Here is a 21065-nt window from a genome sequence, read left to right on the forward strand (position 1 = left end):
GTGAGAGTGATCCCCAATATCTAGATCGTGAGGAGAGGTGAGAGTGATCCCCGATATCTAGATCGTGAGGCGAGGTGAGAGTGATCCCCAATATCTAGATCATGAGGGGAGTCGAGAGTGATCCCCAATATCTAGATCATGAGGAGAGGTGAGAGTGATCCCCAACATCTAGATCGTGAGGGGAGGTGCGAGTGATCCCCAATATCTAGAAGGTGAGGGGAGGTGCGAGTGAACTCCAATATCTAGAAGCTGAGGGGAGGTGAGAGTGATCCCCAATATCTAGAAGGGGAGGGGAGGTGCGAGTGAACCCCAACATCAAGGTCGTGAGGGGAGGCGAGAGTGAACCCCATATCTAGATCATGAGGGGAGGCGAGAGTGAACGCCACTCTATTGATCGTGAGGAGAGGCGACAGTGATCCCCAATATCCAGATCGTGAGGGGAGGTGGGAGTGATCCCCAACATCTAGATCATGAGGGGAGGCGAGAGTGAACTCCACTATTTAGATCGTGAGGAGAGGCGAGAGTGAACTCCAATAACTAGGTCGTGAAGAGAAGCGAGTGTGATCCCCAATATCTAGAAGGTGAAGTCAGGCCAGAGTGGACTCCCTTATCTAGAAGGTGGGGAGAGGCGAGAGTGTTCCCCAATATCTAGATCGTGAGGGGAGGTGAGAGTGAACTCCAATATAAAGATTGTGAGGCGAGGTGAGAATGATCCCCAATATCAAGATCGTGAGGAGAGGTGCGAGTGATCACTAATATCTAGAAGGGGAGGTGAGAGTGATCCCGAATATCTAGATCATGAGGGGAGGTGAGAGTGATCCTCAATATCTAGAATGTGAGGGGAGGTGCGAGTGAACCCCAACATCAAGATCGTGAGGGGAGGCGAGAGTTAACCCCAATATCTAGATCATGAGGGGAGGCGAGAGTGAACTCCACTCTTTAGATCGTGAGGAGAGGCGACAGTGATCCCCAATATCTAGATCGTGAGGGGAGGTGGGAGTGATCCCCAACATCTAGATCATGAGGGTAGGCGAGAGTGAACTCCAATAACTAGATCGTGAGGAGAAGTGAGAGTGATCCCCAATATCTAGAAGGTGAAGTCAGGCCAGAGTGGACTCCCTTATCTAGAAGGTGAGGAGAGGCGAGAGTGTTCCGCAATGTCTAGATCGTGAGGGGGGTGAGAGTGAACACCAATATGTAGATTGTGAGGCGAGGTGAGAATGATCCCCAATACCAAGATCGTGAGGGGAGGTGCGAGTGGTCACTAATATCTAGAAGGGGAGGTGAGAGTGATCCCCATTATCTAGATCATGAGGGGAGGTGAGTGTGATCCCCAATAAATAGAAGGTGAGGGGAGGCGAGAGTGAAGAGTGAACTCCAGTATCTAGATTATGAGGGGAGGCGAGAGTGATCCCCAATATCTAGAAGGTGAGGGGAGGTGAGAGAGATGCCAATATCTAGAAGGTGAGGGGAGGCGAGAGTGATCCCCAATATCTAGAACGTGAGACGACGCGAGTGTGAACTCCAATATCTAGATCGTGAGGAGAGGCGGGAGTGATCCCCAACATCCAGATCATGAGGGGAGGCGAGAGTGACCCCAATATCTAGAAGATGAGGGGAGGCAAGAGTGATCCCCAATATCTAGAAGATGAGGGGAGGCGAGAGTGAACTCCAATATCTAGAAGGTGAGACGAGGTGAGAATGATCCCAGTTATCTAGATTGTGAGGCAAGGTGAGAATGATCCCCAATATCTAGATCGTGAGGAGAGGCGAGAGTGAACTCCAATATCTAGATCATGAGGGGAGGCGAGAGTGATCCCCAATATCTAGATCATGAGACGAGGCGAGAGTGATCCCCAATATCTAGATCATGAGGGGAAGTGAGAGCGATCCCCAATATCTACAATGTGAGGGGAGGCAAGAGTGAACTCCAATATCTAGATCGTGAGGGGAGGCGAGAGTGATCCCCAATATCTAGATCGTGAGGGAAGGCAAGAGTGATCCTCAATATCTAGATTGTGAGGGGAGGTGAGAGTGAACACCAATATCTAGATCATGAGGGGAGGCGAGAGTGAACTCCAATAATTAGTTCGTGAGGAGAGGCGAGAGCGATCCCCAATATCTAGATCATGAGGAGAGGCGAGAGTGATCCCCAATATCTAGAAGATGAGGGGAGGCGAGAGTGATCCCCAATATCTAGACGGTGACGGGAGGCGAGAGTGATCCCCAATATCTAGATCTTGAGGAGAGGTGAGAGTGATCCCCAATATCTAGATCGTGAGACGAGGCGAGAGTGATCCCCAATATCTAGAAGGTGAGGGTAGGCGAGAGTGAACTCCAATATCTAGATTGTGAGGTGAGGTGAGAGTGATCCCCAATATCTAGATCATGAGGAGAGGCAAGAGTGATCCCCAATATCTAGATCGTGAGGAGAGGCAAGAGTGATCCCCAATATCTAGATCGTGAGGGGAGGCAAGAGTGAACCCCAAAATCTAGATCATAAGGGGAGTTGAGAGTGATCCCCAATATCCAGATCGTGAGGGGAGGTAAGAGTGATCCCCAATATCTAGATCATGAGGGGAGGCGAGAGTGATCCCCAATATCTACAAGTTGAGGGGAAGTGAGAGTGATCCCCAATATCTAGAACGTGAGATGAGGCGAGAGTGCACTCCAATATCTAGATCGTGAGGAAAGGCAAGAGTGATCCCCAATATCTAGATCGTGAGGGGAGGCGAGAGTGATCCCCAATATCTAGATTGTGAGACGGGGCGAGAGTGAAATTCAATATCTAGATCATGAGGGGAGGCGAGAGTAAACTCCAATATCTAGATTGTGAGGGGAGGTGAGAGTGATCCACAACATCTAGAAGGTGAGGGGAGGTGAGAGTGATCCCCAATATCTAGAAGGTGAGGAGAGGCAAGAGTGATCCCCAATATCTAGATCGTGAGATGAGGCGAGAGTGAACTCCAATATTTAGATCATGAAGAGAGGCGAGAGTGATCCACAATATCTAGATCATGAGGGGAGGCGAAAGTGATCCCCAATATCTAGATCATGAGGAGAGGAGAGCGTGATCCCCAATATCTAGATTGTGAGGGGAGGTGAGAGTGATCCCCAATATCTAGATCGTGAGCAGAAGTGAGAGTGATCGACAATATCTAGATCGCGAGGGAAGGTGAGAGTAAACTCCAATATCTAGATCGTGAGGAGAGGCAAGAGTGATCCCCAATATCTAGAAGATGAGGGGAGGCGAGAGTGATCCCCAATATCTAGATTGTGAGGGGAGGTGAGAGTGATCCCCAATATCTAGAAGATGAGGGGAGGCAAGAGCGATCCCCAATATCTAGCACGTGAGACGAGGCGAGAGTGATCCTCAATATCTAGGTTGTATGGGGAGGTGAGAGTGATCCCCAATATCTAGATCGTGAGGAGAGGCGAGAGTGTTCTCCAATAACTAGATCATGAGGAGAAGCGAGTGTGATCCCCAATATCGAGAAGGTGAAGTCAGGCCAGAGTGGACTCCCTTATCTAGAAGGTGAGGAGAGGCAAGAGTGTTTCCCAATATCTAGATCGTGAGGGGAGGTGAGAGTGAACTCCAATATGTAGATTGTGAGGCGAGGTGAGAATGATCCCCAATACCAAGATCGTGAGGGGAGGTGCGAGTGATCACTAATATCTAGAAGGGGAGGTGAGAGTGATCCCCAATCTCTAAATCATGAGGGGAGGTGAGTGTGATCCCCAATATATAGAAGGTGAGGGGAGGCGAGAGTGAAGAGTGAACTCCAGTATCTAGATTATGAGGGGAGGCGAGAGGGATCCCTAATATCTAGAAGGTGAGGGGAGGCGAGAGTGATCCCCAATATCTAGATCATGAGGGGAGGTGAGAGTGATCCCCAATATCTAGATCGTGAGGGGAGCTGCGAGTGATCCCCAATATCTAGAAGGTGAGGGGAGGTGTGAGTGAACCCCAATATCTAGATCGTGAGGGGAGGTGCGAGTGATCCCCAATATCTAGAAGGTGAGGGGAGGTGCGAGTGAACTCCAATATCTAGAAGGTGATGGGAGGTGAGAGTGAACCCCAACGTCAAGATCATGAGGGGAGGCGAGAGTGAACCCCAATATCTAGTTCATGAGGGGAGGCGAGAGTGAACTCCACTATTTAGATCGTGAGGAGAGGCGAGAGGGACCCCAATATCTAGAAGATGAGGGGAGGCAAGAGTGATCCCCAATATCTAGAAGATGAGGGGAGGCGAGAGTGAACTCCAATATCTAGAAGGTGAGGCGAGGTGAGAATGATCCCCAATATCTAGATTGTGAGGCAAGGTGAGAATGATCCCCAATATCTAGATCGTGAGGAGAGGCGAGAGTGAACTCCAATATCTAGATCGTGAGGGGAGGCGAGAGTGATCCCCAATATCTAGAAGATGAGGGGAGGCGAGAGTGATCCCCAATATCTAGAAGGTGACAGGAGGCGAGATTGATCCCCAATATCTAGATCTTGAGGAGAGGTGAGAGTGATCCCCAATATCTAGATCATGAGACGAGGCGAGAGTGATCCCCAATATCTAGAAGGTGAGGGTAGGTGAGAGTGAACTCCAATATCTAGATTTTGAGTTGGGGTGAGAGTGATCCCCAATATCTAGATCATGAGGAGAGGCAAGAGTGATCCCCAATATCTAGATCGTGAGGAGAGGCGAGAGTGATCCCCAATGTCTAGATCGTGAGGAGAGGAGAGAGTGATCCCCAATATCTAGATTGTGAGGGGAGGTGAGAGTGATCCCCAATATTTAGATCGTGAGGAGAGGTGAGAGTTATCCCCAATATCTAGATCGCGAGGGGAGGTGAGAGTGATCCCCAGTATCTAGATCATGAGGGGAGGTGAAAGTGAACTCCAATACCTCTAAGGTGAGGGGAGGCAAGAGTGAACTCCAATATCTAGATTGTGAGGGGAGGTGAGAGTGATCCCCAATATCTAGATTGTGAGGGGAGGTGAGAGTGATCCCCAATATCTAGATCGTGAGGAGAGGTGAGAGTGATCCCCAATATCTAGATCGTGAGGCGAGGTGAGAGTGATCCCCAACATCTAGATCATGAGGGGAGGCGAGAGTGATCCCCAATATCTAGATCATGAGGAGAGGTGAGAGTGATCCCCAATATCTAGATCGTGAGGGGAGGTGCGAGTGATCCCCATTATCGAGAAGGTGAGGGGAGCTGCGAGTGAACTCCAATATCTAGAAGGTGAGGGGAGGTGAGAGTGATCCCCAATATCTAGAAGGTGAGGGGAGGTGCGAGTGAACCCCAACATCAAGGTCGTGAGGGGAGGCGAGAGTGAACCCCAATATCTAGATCATGAGGGGAGGCGAGAGTGAACTCCACTCTTTAGATCGTGAGGAGAGGCGACAGTGATCCCCAATATCTAGATCGTGAGGGGAGGTGGGAGTGATCCCCAACATCTAGATCATGAGGGGAGGCGAGAGTGAACTCCACTATTTAGATCGTGAGGAGAGGCGAGAGTGATCTCCAATAACTAGATCGTGAGGAGAAGCGAGTGTGATCCCCAATATCTAGAAGGTGAAGTCAGGCCAGAGTGGACTCCCTTATCTAGAAGGTGAGGAGAGGCGAGAGTGTTCCCCAATATCTAGATCGTGAGGGGAGGTGAGAGTGAACTCCAATATGTAGATTGTGAGGCGAGGTGAGAATGATCCCCAATACCAAGATCGTGAGGGGAGGTGCGAGTGATCACTAATATCTAGAAGGGGAGGTGAGAGTGATCCCCAATCTCTAAATCATGAGGGGAGGTGAGTGTGATCCCCAATATATAGAAGGTGAGGGGAGGCGAGAGTGAAGAGTGAACTCCAGTATCTAGATTATGAGGGGAGGCGAGAGGGATCCCTAATATCTAGAAGGTGAGGGGAGGTGAGAGTGATCCCCAATATCTAGATCGTGAGGGGAGCTGCGAGTGATCCCCAATATCTAGAAGGTGAGGGGAGGTGCGAGTGAACCCCAATATCTAGATCGTGAGGGGAGGTGCGAGTGATCCCCAGTATCTAGAAGGTGAGGGGAGGTGCGAGTGAACTCCAATATCTAGAAGGTGATGGGAGGTGAGAGTGAGCCCCAATGTCAAGATCATGAGGTTGAGGCGAGAGTGAACCCCAATATCTAGTTCATGAGGGGAGGCGAGAGTGAACTCCACTATTTAGATCGTGAGGAGAGGCGAGAGTGACCCCAATAGCTAGAAGATGAGGGGAGGCAAGAGTGATCCCCAAAAACTAGAAGATGAGGGGAGGCGAGAGTGAACTCCAATATCTAGAAGGTGAGGCGAGGTGAGAATGATCCCCAATATCTAGATTGTGAGGCAAGGTGAGAATGATCCCCAATATCTAGATCGTGAGGAGAGGCAAGAGTGAACTCCAATATCTAGATCGTGAGGGGAGGCGAGAGTGATCCCCAATATCTAGATCATGAGGGGAGGTGAGAGCGATCACCAATATCTAGAATGTGAGGGGAGGCATGAGTGAACTCCAATATCTAGATCGTGAGGGGAGGCGCGAGTGATCCCCAATATCTAGATCGTGAGGGAAGGCAAGAGTGATCTTCAATATCTAGATTGTGAGGGGAGGTGAGAGTGAACTCCAATATCTAGATCATGAGGGGAGGCGAGAGTAAACTCCAATAATTAGTTCATGAGGAGAGGCGAGAGCGATCCCCAATATCTAGATCGTGCGGAGAGACGAGAGTGATCCCCAATATCTAGAAGATGAGGGGAGGCGAGAGTGATCCCCAATATCTAGACGGTGATGGGAGGCGAGAGTGATCCCCAATATCTAGATCTTGAGGAGAGGTGAGAGTGATCCCCAATATCTAGATCGTGAGACGAGGCGAGAGTGATCCCCAATATCTAGAAGGTGAGGGTAGGCGAGAGTGAACTCCAATATCTAGATTGTGAGGTGAGGTGAGAGTGATCCCCAATATCTAGATCGTAAGGGGAGTTGAGAGTGATCCCAATATCCAGATCCTGAGGGGAGGTAAGAGTGATCCCCAATATCTAGATCATGAGGGGAGGCGAGAGTGATCCCCAATATCTACAAGTTGAGGGGAAGTGAGAGTGATCCCCAATATCTAGAACGTGAGATGAGGCGAGAGTGAACTCCAATACCTAGATCGTGAGGGGAGGCGAGAGTGAACTGTAATATCTAGATCGTGAGGAAAGGCAAGAGTGATCCCCAATATCTAGATTGTGAGGGGAGGCGAGAGTGATCCCCAATATCTAGATTGTGAGACGGGGCGAGAGTGAAATTCAATATCTAGATCATGAGGGGAGGCGAGAGTAAACTCCAATATCTAGATTGTGAGGGGAGGTGAGAGTGATCCACAACATCTAGAAGGTGAGGGGAGGTGAGAGTGATCCCCAATATCTAGAAGGTGAGGAGAGGCAAGAGTGATCCCCAATATCTAGGTCGTGAGATGAGGCGAGAGTGAACTCCAATATTTAGATCGTGAAGAGAGGCGAGAGTGATCCCCAATATCTAGATCATGAGGGGAGGCGAAAGTGATCCCCAATATCTAGATCATGAGGAGAGGAGAGCGTGATCCCCAATATCTAGATTGTGAGGGGAGGTGAGAGCGATCCCCAATATCTAGATCGTGAGGAGAGGTGAGAGTGATCCCCAATATCTAGATCGCGAGGGAAGGTGAGAGTAAACTCCAATATCTAGATCGTGAGGAGAGGCAAGAGTGATCCCCAATATCTAGAAGATGAGGGGAGGCAAGAGCGATCCCCAATATCTAGCACGTGAGACGAGGCGAGAGTGATCCTCAATATCTAGATTGTATGGGGAGGTGAGAGTGATCCCCAATATCTAGATCGTGAGCAGAGATGAGAGCGATCCCCAATATCTAGATCATGAGGGGATGCGAGAGTGATGCCCAATATCTAGAAGGCGAGGGGAGGTGAGAGTGATGCCCAATATCTAGAAGGCAAGAGTGAACTCCAATATCTAGAAGGTGAGGAGAGGCAGAAGTGATCGCCAATATCTAGATCATAAGGGGAGCCGAGAGTGAACTCTAATATTAAGATTGTGAAGAGAGGCGAAAGTGATCCCCAATATCTAGATCGTGAGTAGAGGCGCGAGTGATCCCCAATATCTAGATCATGAGGGGAGGCGAGAGTGATCCCCAATATCTAGAAGGTGAGGGGAGGCGAGAATGAACTCCAATATCGAGAAGGTGAGGCGAGGTGAGAATGATCTCCAATATCTAGATTGTGAGGCGAGGTGAGAGTGATCCCCAATATCTAGATCGTAAGGGGAGTTGAGAGTGATCCCAATATCCAGATCCTGAGGGGAGGTAAGAGTGATCCCCAATATCTAGATCATGAGGGGAGGCGAGAGTGATCCCCAATATCTACAAGTTGAGGGGAAGTGAGAGTGATCCCCAATATCTAGAACGTGAGATGAGGCGAGAGTGAACTCCAATACCTAGATCGTGAGGGGAGGCGAGAGTGAACTGTAATATCTAGATCGTGAGGAAAGGCAAGAGTGATCCCCAATATCTAGATTGTGAGGGGAGGCGAGAGTGATCCCCAATATCTAGATTGTGAGACGGGGCGAGAGTGAAATTCAATATCTAGATCATGAGGGGAGGCGAGAGTAAACTCCAATATCTAGATTGTGAGGGGAGGTGAGAGTGATCCACAACATCTAGAAGGTGAGGGGAGGTGAGAGTGATCCCCAATATCTAGAAGGTGAGGAGAGGCAAGAGTGATCCCCAATATCTAGGTCGTGAGATGAGGCGAGAGTGAACTCCAATATTTAGATCGTGAAGAGAGGCGAGAGTGATCCCCAATATCTAGATCATGAGGGGAGGCGAAAGTGATCCCCAATATCTAGATCATGAGGAGAGGAGAGCGTGATCCCCAATATCTAGATTGTGAGGGGAGGTGAGAGCAATCCCCAATATCTAGATCGTGAGGAGAGGTGAGAGTGATCCCCAATATCTAGATCGCGAGGGAAGGTGAGAGTAAACTCCAATATCTAGATCGTGAGGAGAGGCAAGAGTGATCCCCAATATCTAGAAGATGAGGGGAGGCAAGAGCGATCCCCAATATCTAGCACGTGAGACGAGGCGAGAGTGATCCTCAATATCTAGATTGTATGGGGAGGTGAGAGTGATCCCCAATATCTAGATCGTGAGCAGAGATGAGAGCGATCCCCAATATCTAGATCATGAGGGGATGCGAGAGTGATGCCCAATATCTAGAAGGCGAGGGGAGGTGAGAGTGATGCCCAATATCTAGAAGGCAAGAGTGAACTCCAATATCTAGAAGGTGAGGAGAGGCAGAAGTGATCGCCAATATCTAGATCATAAGGGGAGCCGAGAGTGAACTCTAATATTAAGATTGTGAAGAGAGGCGAAAGTGATCCCCAATATCTAGATCGTGAGTAGAGGCGCGAGTGATCCCCAATATCTAGATCATGAGGGGAGGCGAGAGTGATCCCCAATATCTAGAAGGTGAGGGGAGGCGAGAATGAACTCCAATATCGAGAAGGTGAGGCGAGGTGAGAATGATCTCCAATATCTAGATTGTGAGGCGAGGTGAGAATGATCCCCAATATCTAGATCGTGAGGAGAGGCGAGAGTGAACTCCAATATCTAGAAGGTGAGGGGAGGCGAGAGTGATCCCCATTATCTAGAAGGTGAGGGGAGGCAAGAGTGAACTCCAATACTTAGATTGTGAGGGGAGTTGAGAGTGGTCCCCAATATCTAGAAGTTGTGGGGAGGTGAGAGTGATCCCCAGTATCTAGATCATGAGGGGAGGTGAGAGTGATCCCCAATATCTAGATCATGAGGGGAGGTGAGAGTGATCCCCAATATCTAGGTCATGAGGGGAGGTGAGAGTGATCCCCAATATCTAGAAGGTGAGGGGAGGCGAGAGTGAACGCTAATATCTAGGTCATGAGGGGAGGCAAAAGGAAATTCCAAAAGCTAGATCGTGAGGAGAGGCAAGAGTGATCCCCAATATCTAGAAGGTGAGTGGAGGTGAGAGTGATCCCCAATATCTAGATCGTGAGGGGAGGAGAGAGTGAACTCCAATATCTAGATCGTGAGGAGAGGCGAGAGTGAACTCCAATATCTAGAAGGTGAGGGGAGGTGAGAGTGATCCCCAATATCTAGATCATGAGGGGAGGTGAGAATGATCCCCAATATCAAGATCATGAGGAGAGGTGAGCGTGATCCCCAATACCTAGAAGGTGAGGGGAGGTGAGAGTGATCCTCAATATCTAGATCATGAGGGGAGGTGAGAGTGATCCCCAATATCTAGATCATGTGGGGAGGGGAGAGTGATCCCCAATATCTAGATCATGAGGGGAGGTGAGAGTGATCCCCAATATCTAGAAGGTGAGGGGAGGCAAAAGTGAGCACCGATATCTAGATCGTGAGGAGAGGCGAGAGTGATCACCAATATCTAGATCGTGAGGAGAGGTGAGAGTGATCCTCAATATCTGGAAGGTGAGGGGAGGCAAAAGTGAACTCCAATATCTAGATCGTGAGGAGAGGTGAGAGTGATCCCCAATATCTAGATCATGAGGGGAGGTAAGGGTGATCCCCAATATCTGGAGGGTGAGGGGAGACGAGAGTGAACTCCATTATTTCGATCATGAGGAGAGTTGAGTGTAACCCCCAATATCTAGATCGTGAGGGGAGGTGAGACTGAATTCCAATATCTAGATTGTGAGGGAAGGCAAGAGTGATCCCCAATATCTAGATCATGAGGGGAGGTGAGAGTGATCCCCAATATCTAGAAGGTGCGACGAGGCGAGAGTGAACTCCAATATTTAGGTCAGGAGCGGAGGCGAGAGTGAACTCCAATATCTAGATCATGAGGAGAGGCAAGGGTGATCCCCAATATCTAGATCGTGAGGGGAGGCGAGAGTGATCCTCAATATCTAGATTGTGAGGGGAGGTGAGAGTGATCCCTAATATCTAGAAGGTGAGAGGAGGCTAGAGTGATCCCTAATATCTAGATCATGAGGGGAGGTGAGAGTGATCCCCAATATCTAGATCATGAGGGGAGGTGAGAGTGATCCCCAATATCTAGAAGGTGAGGGGAGGCGAGAGTGAACTCCATTATTTCGATCGTGAGGAGAGTTGAGTGTATCCCCCAATATGTAGATCATGAGGGGAGGTGAGACTGAAATCCAATATCTAGATCATGAGGGGAGGTGAGAGTGATCCCCAATATCTAGATTGTGAAGGGAGGTGAGAGTGATCCCCAAATCTAGAACGTGAGACGAGGCGAGAGTGAACTCCAATATCTAGATCATGAGCGGAGGCGAGAGTGAACTCCAATATCTAGATCATGAGGAGAGGCAAGCGTGATCCCCAATATCTAGATCGTGAGGGGAGGCGAGAGTGATCCTCAATATCTAGATTGTGGGGGGAGGTGAGAGTGAACTCCAATATCTAGAGCGTGATGAGAGGCAGGAGTGATCGCCAATATCTAGATCGTGAGAGGAGCCGAGAGTGAACTCTAATATTTAGATTGTGAGGAGAGGTGAACGTAAACCCCAATGTCTAGATCGTGAGTAGAGGCGCGAGTGATCCCCAATATCTAGATCATGAGGGGAGGCGAGAGTGATCCCCAATACCTAGAAGGTGAGGGGAGGCGAGAGTGATCCGCAGTATCTGGATCGTAAGGGGAGGCGAGGGTGATCCCCAATATCTAGAAGGTGAGGAGAGGCGAGAGTGATCCCCAATATCTAGAACGTAAGCGGAGGCGAGAGTGATCCCCAATATCTAGAAGGTGAGGGGAAGCAAGAGTGAACTCCAATATGTAGATCGTGTGGGGAGACAAGAGTGAACTTCAATATCTAGAAGGTGAGGAGAGGCAAGAATGATCCCTAATATCTAGATCTTGAGGGGAGGCGAGAGAGTTCCCCAATATCTAGATCATGAGTGGAAGTGAGAGTGATCCCCAATATCTAGATTTTGATGGGAGGTGAGAGTGATTCCCAATATCTAGAAGGTGAGGGGAGGCGAGAGTGACCCGCAGTACCTAAATCATAAGGGGAGGTGAGGGTGATCCCTAATATCTAGAAGGTGAGGAGAGGCGAGAGTGATCCCCAATATCGAGAACGTAAGCAGAGGCGAGAGTGATCCCCAATATCTAGAAGGTGAGGGGAGGCAAGAGTGAACACCAATATGTAGATTGTGAGGAGAGGTGAGATTGATCCCCAATATCTAGAAGGTGAGGGGAGGTGAGAGTGATCCCCAATATCTAGAAGATGAGGGGAGGTGAGAGTGATCCCCAATATCTAGATCATGAAGGGAGGTGAGAGTGAACTCCAATATCTAGAAATTGAGGAGAGGCAAGAGTGATCACCAATAACTAGATCGTGAGTGGAGACAAGAGTGATCCCCAATATCGAGATCGTGAGGAGAGGAGTGAGTGATCCCCAATATCTAGATTGTGAGGGGAGGTGAGATTGAACTCCAACAGCTAGATTGTAAGGGGAGGTGAGAGGGATCCCAAATATCAAGATCGTGAGGGGAGGCGAGAGTGATCCCCAATATCTAGATCATGAGGGTAGGCGTGGGTGATCCCCAATATCTAGAAGGTGAGCAGAGGCGAGAGTGATCCCCAATATCTAGAAGGTGAGGGGAGGCAAAAGTGAACTCCAATATCTAGGTCATGAGGGGAGGCAAAAGTGTATTCCAATATCTAGATCGTGAGGGGAGGCGAGAATGATCCCCAATATCTAGATTGTGCGGAGAGGCGAGAGTGATCCCTAATATCTAGAAGGTGAGGGGAGGCTAGAGTGATCCCCAATATCTAGATCATGAGGGGAGGCAAGAGTGATCCCCAATATCTAGATCATGAGGGGAGGTGAGAGTGATCCTCAATATCTAGAAGTTGAGGGTAGGCAAAAGTGAACTCCAATATTTAGATCGTGAGGAGAGGTAGTGTGATCCCTAATATCTAGAAGGTGATGGGAGGTGAGAGTGATCCCCAATATCTAGATTGTGAGGCGAGGTGAGAATGCTCCCCAATATCTAGATCGTGAGGGGAGGTGAGAGTGATCCCCAATATCTAGAAGGTGAGGGGAGGCGAGAGTGATCCCCAATATCTAGAAGGTGAGGGGAGGCGAGAATGATCCCCAATATCTAGATCGTGAGGGGAGGTGAGAGTGATCTCCAATATCTAGAAGGTGAGGGGAGGCGAGAGTGATCCCCAATATCTAGATCGTGAGGAGAGGTGAGTGTGAACTCCAATGTTTAGATCATGAGGGGAGGCAAGAGTGATCCCTAATATCTAGCAGGTGAGGGGAGGCGAGAGAGATCCCCAATATCTAGATCAAGAGGGGAGGTGCGAGTGATCCCCAATATCTAGATCATGAGGCGAGGTGAGAGTGATCCCCAATATCTAGATCATGAGTGGAGGTGAGAGTGATCCCCAATATCTAGATCATGAGGGGAGGCGAGAGTGCTCCCCGATATCTAGATCATGCGGGGAGGTGAGAGTGATCCCCAATATCTAGATCATGAGGAGAGGTGAGAGTGATCCCCAATATCTAGAAGGTGAGTGTGATCCTCAATATATAGATCATGCGGGGAGGTGAGAGTGATCCCCAATATCTAGATCATGAGGAGAGGTGAGAGTGATCCCCAATATCTAGAAGGTGAGTGTGATCCTCAATATATAGATCATGAGGGGAGGTGAGAGTGATCCCCAATATCAAGATCATGAGGGGATGTGAGAGTGATCCCCAATATCTAGATCATGAGGGGAGGTGAGAGTGATCCCCAATATCTAGAAGGTGAGGGGAGGCAAAAGTGAACTCCAATATCTAGATCGTGAGGAGAGGTGAGAGTGATCCCCAATATCTAGGTGGTGAGGAGAGTTGAGAGTGATCCCCAATATCTAGAAGGTGAGGGGAGGCAAAAGTGAAATCCAATATCGAGATCATGAGGAGAGGTGAGAGTGATCCCCAATATCTAGAAGGTGAGGGGAGGTGAGAGTAATCACCAATGTCTAGATCATGCGGGGAGGTGAGAGTGATCCCCAATATCTAGAAGGTGAGGGGAGGCAAAAGTGAACTCCAATATCTAGATCGTGAGGAGAGGTGAGAGTGATCCCCAATATCTAGATCATGAGGGGAGGTGAGAGTGATCCCCAATATCTAGAAGGTGAGGGGAGGCAAAAGTGAACTCCAATATCTAGATCGTGAGGAGAGGTGAGAGTGATCCCCAATATCTAGATGTTGAGGAGAGTTGAGAGTGAGCCCCAATATCTAGAAGGTGAGGGGAGGCAAAAGTGAACTCCAATATCTAGATCGTGAGGAGAGGTGAGAGTGATCCCCAATATCTAGAAGGTGAGGGGAGGTGAGAGTAATCACCAATATCTAGATCATGAGGGGAGGTGAGAGTGATCCCCAATATCTAGAAGGTGAAGGGAGGCAAAAGTGAACTCCAATATCTAGATCGTGAGGAGAGGTGAGAGCGATCCCCAATATCTAGATCATGAGGGGAGGTGAGAGTGATCCCCAATATCTAGAAGGTGAGGGGAGGCGAGAGTGAACTCCATTATTTCGATTGTGAGGAGAGTTGAGTGTAACCCCCAATATCTAGATCGTGAGGGGAGGTGAGACTGAAATCCAATATCTAGATAGTGAGGGAAGGCAAGAGTGATCCCCAATATCTAGATCATGAGGGGAGGTGAGAGTGATCCCCAATATCTAGATTGTGAAGGGAGGTGAGAGTGATCCCCAATATCTAGAACGTGAGACGAGGCGAGAGTGAACTCCAATATCTAGATCATTAGCGGAGGCGAGAGTGAACTCCAATATCTAGATCATGAGGAGAGGCAAGGGTGATCCCCAATATCTAGATCGTGAGGGGAGGCGAGAGTGATCCTCAATATCTAGATTGTGGGGGGAGGTGAGAGTGAACTCCAATATCTAGAGCGTGATGAGAGGCAGGAGTGATTACCAATATCTAGATCGTGAGAGGAGCCGAGAGTGAACTCTAATATTTAGATTGTGAGGAGAGGTGAACGTGAACCCCAATGTCTAGATCGTGAGTAGAGGCGCGAGTGATCCCCAATATCTAGATCATGAGGGGAGGCAAGAGTGATCCCCAATATCTAGAAGGTGAGGGGAGGCGAGAGTGATCTGCAGTATCTAGATCGTAAGGGGAGGCGAGGGTGATCCCCAATATCTAGAAGGTGAGGGGAGGCGAGAGTGATCCCCAATATCTAGAACGTAAGCGGAGGCGAGAGTGATCCCCAATATCTAGAAGGTGAGGGGAAGCAAGAGTGAACTCCAATATGTCGATCGTGTGGGGAGACAAGAGTGAACTCCAATATCTAGAAGGTGAGGAGAGGCAAGAATGATCCCTAATATCTAGATCTTGAGGGGAGGCGAGAGAGTTCCCCAATATCTAGATCATGAGTGGAAGTGAGAGTGATCCCCAATATCTAGATTTTGATGGGAGGTGAGAGTGATTCCCAATATCTAGAAGGTGAGGGGAGGCGAGAGTGACCCGCAGTATCTAGATCATAAGGGGAGGCGAGGGTGATCCCCAATATCTAGAAGGTGAGGAGAGGCGAGAGTGATCCCCAATATCTAGAACATAAGCGGAGGCGAGAGTGATCCCCAATATCTAGAAGGTGAGGGGAGGCAAGAGTGAACATCAATATGTAGATCGTGAGGAGAGGTGAGATTGATCCCCAATATCTAGAAGGTGAGGGGAGGTGAGAGTGATCCCCAATATCTAGATCATGAGGGGAGGCGAGAGTGCTCCCCGATATCTAGATCATGCGGGGAGGTGAGAGTGATCCCCAATATCTAGATCATGAGGAGAGGTGAGAGTGATCCCCAATATCTAGAAGGTGAGTGTGATCCTCAATATATAGATCATGAGGGGAGGTGAGAGTGATCCCCAATATCTAGATCATGAGGGGATGTGAGAGTGATCCCCAATATCTAGATCGTGAGGAGAGGTGAGAGTGATCCCCAATATCTAGATGGTGAGGAGAGTTGAGAGTGATCCCCAATATCTAGAAGGTGAGGGGAGGCAAAAGTGAACTCCAATATCTAGATCATGAGGAGAGGTGAGAGTGATCCCCAATATCTAGAAGGTGAGGGGAGGTGAGAGTAATCACCAATGTCTAGATCATGCGGGGAGGTGAGAGTGATCCCCAATATCTAGAAGGTGAGGGGAGGCAAAAGTGAACTCCAATATCTAGATCGTGAGGAGAGGTGAGAGTGATCCCCAATATCTAGATCATGAGGGGAGGTGAGAGTGATCCCCAATATCTAGAAGGTGAGGGGAGGCAAGAGTGAACACCAATATGTAGATCGTGAGGAGAGGTGAGATTGATCCCCAATATCTAGAAGGTGAGGGGAGGTTAGAGTGATCCCCAATATCTAGAAGATGAGGGGAGGTGAGTGTGATCCCCAATATCTAGATCATGAAGGCAGGTGAGAGTGAACTCCAATATCTAGAGGTTGAGGAGAGGCAAGAGTGATCACCAATAACTAGATCGTGAGTGGAGGCAAGAGTGATCCCCAATATCGAGATCGTGAGGAGAGGAGTGAGTGCTCCCCAATATCTAGATTGTGAGGGGAGGTGAGATTGAACTCCAACAGCTAGATTGTAAGGGGAGGTGAGAGGGATCCCAAATATCTAGATCGTGAGGGGAGGCGAGAGTGATCCCCAACATCTAGATCATGAGGGTAGGCGTGGGTGATCCCCAATATCTAGAAGGTGAGGAGAGGCGAGAGTGATCCCCAATATCTAGAAGGTGAGGGGAGGCAAAAGTGAACTTCAATATCTAGGTCATGAGGGGAGGCAAAAGTGTATTCCAATATCTAGATCGTGAGGGGAGGTGAGAATGATCCCCAATATCTAGATTGTGCGGAGAGGCGAGAGTGATCCCTAATATCTAGCAGGTGAGGGGAGGCTAGAGTGATCCCCAATATCTAGATCATGAGGGGAGGTGAGAGTGATCCCCAATATCTAGATCATGAGGGGAGGTGAGAGTGATCCCTAATATCTAGAAGGTGAGGAGAGGCTAGTGTGATCCCCAATATCTAGATCATGAGGGGAGGTAAGAGTGATCCCCAATATCTAGATCATGAGGGGAGGTGAGAGTGATCCCCAATATCTAGAAGTTGAGGGGAGGCAAAAGTGAACTCCAATATTTAGATCGTGAGGAGAGGTAGTGTGATCCCTAATATCTAGAAGGTGATGGGAGGTGAGAGTGATCCCCAATATCTAGATTGTGAGGCGAGGTGAGAATGATCCCCAATATCTAGATCGTGAGGAGCGGTGAGAGTGATCCCCAATATCTAGATCGTGAGGAGAGGTGAGAGTGATTCCCAATATCTAGATCGTGAGGAGAGGTGAGAGTGATCCCCAATATCTAGATTGTGAGGGGAGGTGAGATTGAACTCCAACAGCTAGATTGTGAGGGGAGGTGAGAGTGATCCCAAATATCTAGATCGTGAGGGAGGTGAGAGTGATCCCCAATATCTAGATCATGAGGGGAGGCGAGAGTAAACACCAATATTTAGATCGTGAGGCGAGGTGAGATTCATCCCCAATATCTAGATCGTGAGGGGAGGTGAGAGTGAACTCCTATATTTAGAAGTTGAGGAGAGGCAAGAGTGATCCCCAATATCTAGATCGTGAGTGGAGGCAAGAGTGATCCCCAATATCTAGATCGTGAGGAGAGATGAGAGTGATCCCCAATATCTAGATTGTGAGGGGAGGTGAGATTGAACTCCAACAGCTAGATTGTGAGGTGAGGTGAGAGTGATCCCAAATATCTAGATCATGAGGGAGGTGAGAGTGATCCCCAATATCTAGATCATGAGGGGAGGCGAGAGTGATCCCCAATATCTAGAAGGTGAGGGGAGGCAAAAGTGAACTCCAATATCTAGATCGTGAGGGGAGGTGAGACTGAACTCCAATATCTAGGTCGTGAGGAGAGGCAAGCGTGATCCCCAATATCTAGATCATGAGAATACACGAGAGTGAACTCCAATATGTAGACCGTGAGGGGAGGCGAGAGTGAACTCCAATATCTAGATTGTGAGGAGAGGCGAGAGTGAACTCCAATATCTAGAAGGTGAGGAGAGGCAAGAGTGATCCCCAATATCTAGATTGTGAGGGGAGGCGAGAGGGATCCCTAATATCTAGAAGGTGAAGGGAGGCGAGAGTGATCCCCAATATCTAGATCATGAGGAGAGGTGAGTGTGAACTCGAATATATAGATCATGAGGGGAGGCGAGAGTGATCCCCAATATCTAGATCATGAGGGGAGGCGAGAGTGATCCCCAATATCTAGAAGGTGAGGGGAGGCAAGAGTGATCCCCAATATCGGGATCAAGAGGGGAGGTGAGAGTGATCCCCAATATCCAGATCATGAGTGTAGGTGAGAGTAATCCTGAATATCTAGATCATGCGGCAAGATGAGACTGAACTCCAATATTTAGATCATGAGGAGAGGCGAGAGTGATCCCCAATATCTAGATCATGAGGAGAGGCAAGAGTGAACGCCAATATCTAGATCATGAGGGGATGTAAGAGTAATCCCCAATATCTAGATCATGAGCGGAGGCGAGAGTGATCCCAATATCTAGATCATGAGGGGAGGCGAGAGTGATCCCTAATATCTAGAAGGTGAGGGGAGGCGAGAGTGATCCCCAATATCTAGATCAAGAGGGGAGGTGAGAGTGATCCCCAATATCTAGAAGGTGAGGGGAGGCAAAAGTGAACTCCAATATCTAGATAATGAGGGGAGGTGAGAGTAATCCGCAATATCTAGATCATGAGGCGAGGTGAGAGTGATCCCCAATATCTAGATCATGAAGGTCGGTGAGAGTGAACTCAAATATCTAGATCATGACGAGAGGGAAGAGTAAACTCCAATATCTAGATCGTGAGGAGAGGCGAGAGTGATCCCCAATATATAGATCATGAGGAGAGGCGAGAGTGTACTCCAATATCTAGATCATGACGAGAGGGAAGAGTAAACTCCAATATCTAGATCATGAGGGGAGGTGAGAGTGATCCCCAATATCTAGATCATGAGGGGAGGTGAGAGTGATCCACAATATCGAGAAGGTGAGGGGAGGCAAGAGTGAACTCCAATATTTAGATTGTGAGGAGAGGCGAGAGTGATCCCCAATATCTAGATCATGAGGGGAGCTGAGAGTGATCCCCAATATCTAGAAGGTGTGGGGAGGTGAGAGTGATCCCCAATATCTAGATCGTGAGGGGAGGCAAGAGTGAACTCCAATATCTAGATTGTGAGGGGAGGCGAGAGTGAACTCCGATATCTAGATCGTAAGGAGAGGCAAGAGTGATCCCCAATATCTAGATCGTGAGGGGAGGCAAGAGTGATCCCCAATATCTCGAAGGATATTGTCCCTTAACTAGGTTATGAGCTAATATAGTCTTTAGATATAGTGGGGCTCGTGGACATTTAACTTGGTGCAGCCTATGTATCTTGGCTGGATAATAAGGTTACTGTTTGACCTTTGATGCTTTTGATAAAGTGCCGCTGTTAAACTGCCCTTTAGAAAATGTAACATGACTTAAACACTGCTGGGATAATGGAGAGTTACCACAATCTTATCCGTAGACTTGCAAGAGAACTCCAGGATCCCAGAGCAGCACAGCGTACTACACCTTGCATTATTCATATATACCACTCTTCTCCATCACATCTACCAGTAACAGGATAGAGCTAGGCTGCAGTACTGTAGTGAGGAAACTAATATTAGGATAGTCGATGCAATATATGGTGTAAATGTCTGTGACAGTGATCCAGTCGTTTGCCTCTCTACCAATACCTGAGATATTACAACATTTACTCCATTCACATGTCAAACCAAGAGGTTGTCTAGTGATGTATAGTAAATTATTCACCACAGAAGAATATCAACTTTCCCATTATTATGATGCCCTCCTCAGTGTTCACTGAACTTATTATTTAAATCCATGAGTACTGTTACTTCAGACAAATATATTTCACTTGCATTATCACTTCAGTTCATTGTAACTTGTGTTTTTATAAATAAAGTATATTGAAAATTATTAATTTAAACCATTTAGCAAAATACGGCATGCTTACCTCTGCATACACAGAATTTACAAAGTATTGGTGCAATAATCAGGAGCAGCAGGAGGAAAGCTCCACAGCCTATACAGATATAGATCCACCAGGGCAGAACATCTGATTCTCTCTCTGCAACATTACAAATACATAACTCAACTTATATCACACCACAGGAAATGTGGGAACAATACAACACATGCATGTTTTAGCACTTAATTTAAACACTGATACACAAAGTAACAATGTGATTTAATCTGACAATACCACATCCTGGTTAGTAAACATGGTGGTTGCAAATAATACTGGTTTAAAAAATATATATGTATGTTTGTAAAATTAAGTCAGGAAGATAATGGGGCAATTGGTAGAGAAGAAATATTTTAATTTACCTTCTCCATCCTCTCCTATTCCAGCCGTGCCCTCATTCACTGCAAAAACCTGCCCTCCTCTGTGACAGGCCTGCACCCCCTCCCACTCATGGACTGGAAAATCTCACCATTACTGTCGGTCCCTCTCCAGTACAGACCTGCACTCACTCTCACTGCTGCTACTCAAATTTGTCAATATCATTTAAAAGTGAACAGATTCTACTTAAATTTCTGAAACACATTGACAGGAGTTTTTTTAATTGTAAAAATATTGCTTCCTTAAAGAGGTTCCATGAGAAGGCATTTGGTAAAATATTGATTTGTTGACCCGAAGCAGCAACACAAACCACATTGAAGTACGTGATTGTGTCAATTCCAGATCACATTATAAGAACATAAGAAATAAGAGCAGGAGTAGGCCATATGGCCTCTTGAGCCTGCTCCGCCATTCAATAAGACCATGGCTGATCATCGATCTCAACTCCAGTTTCCTGCCCGATCTCCATATCCCTTGATTCCGCTAGAGTCCAAAAATCTATCTGTCTCAGCCTTGAATATACTCAAAGACT

The 21065-nt window shown here is 48.0% G+C and overlaps 1 protein-coding gene across 1 annotated transcript in view; it reads right to left on the reverse strand.

The window, feature by feature from the left end:
• The window catches only part of LOC147116315 (tapasin-related protein-like), a 57604-nt gene that overhangs the window by 27449 nt on the left and 9090 nt on the right, over positions 1-21065 (reverse strand). Inside the window, exon 4 of the mRNA XM_085991180.1 lies at positions 20144-20257. Coding sequence (XP_085847306.1) covers positions 20144-20257 — 114 coding nt within the window. The remainder of the gene's footprint in view (positions 1-20143; positions 20258-21065) is intronic.

The sequence above is a fragment of the Somniosus microcephalus genome, chromosome 6, assembly GCF_052327205.1.
Source record: "Somniosus microcephalus isolate GS21.2 chromosome 6, FLI_Smic_1.0, whole genome shotgun sequence".
In the NCBI taxonomy this organism is placed as follows: domain Eukaryota; kingdom Metazoa; phylum Chordata; class Chondrichthyes; order Squaliformes; family Somniosidae; genus Somniosus; species Somniosus microcephalus.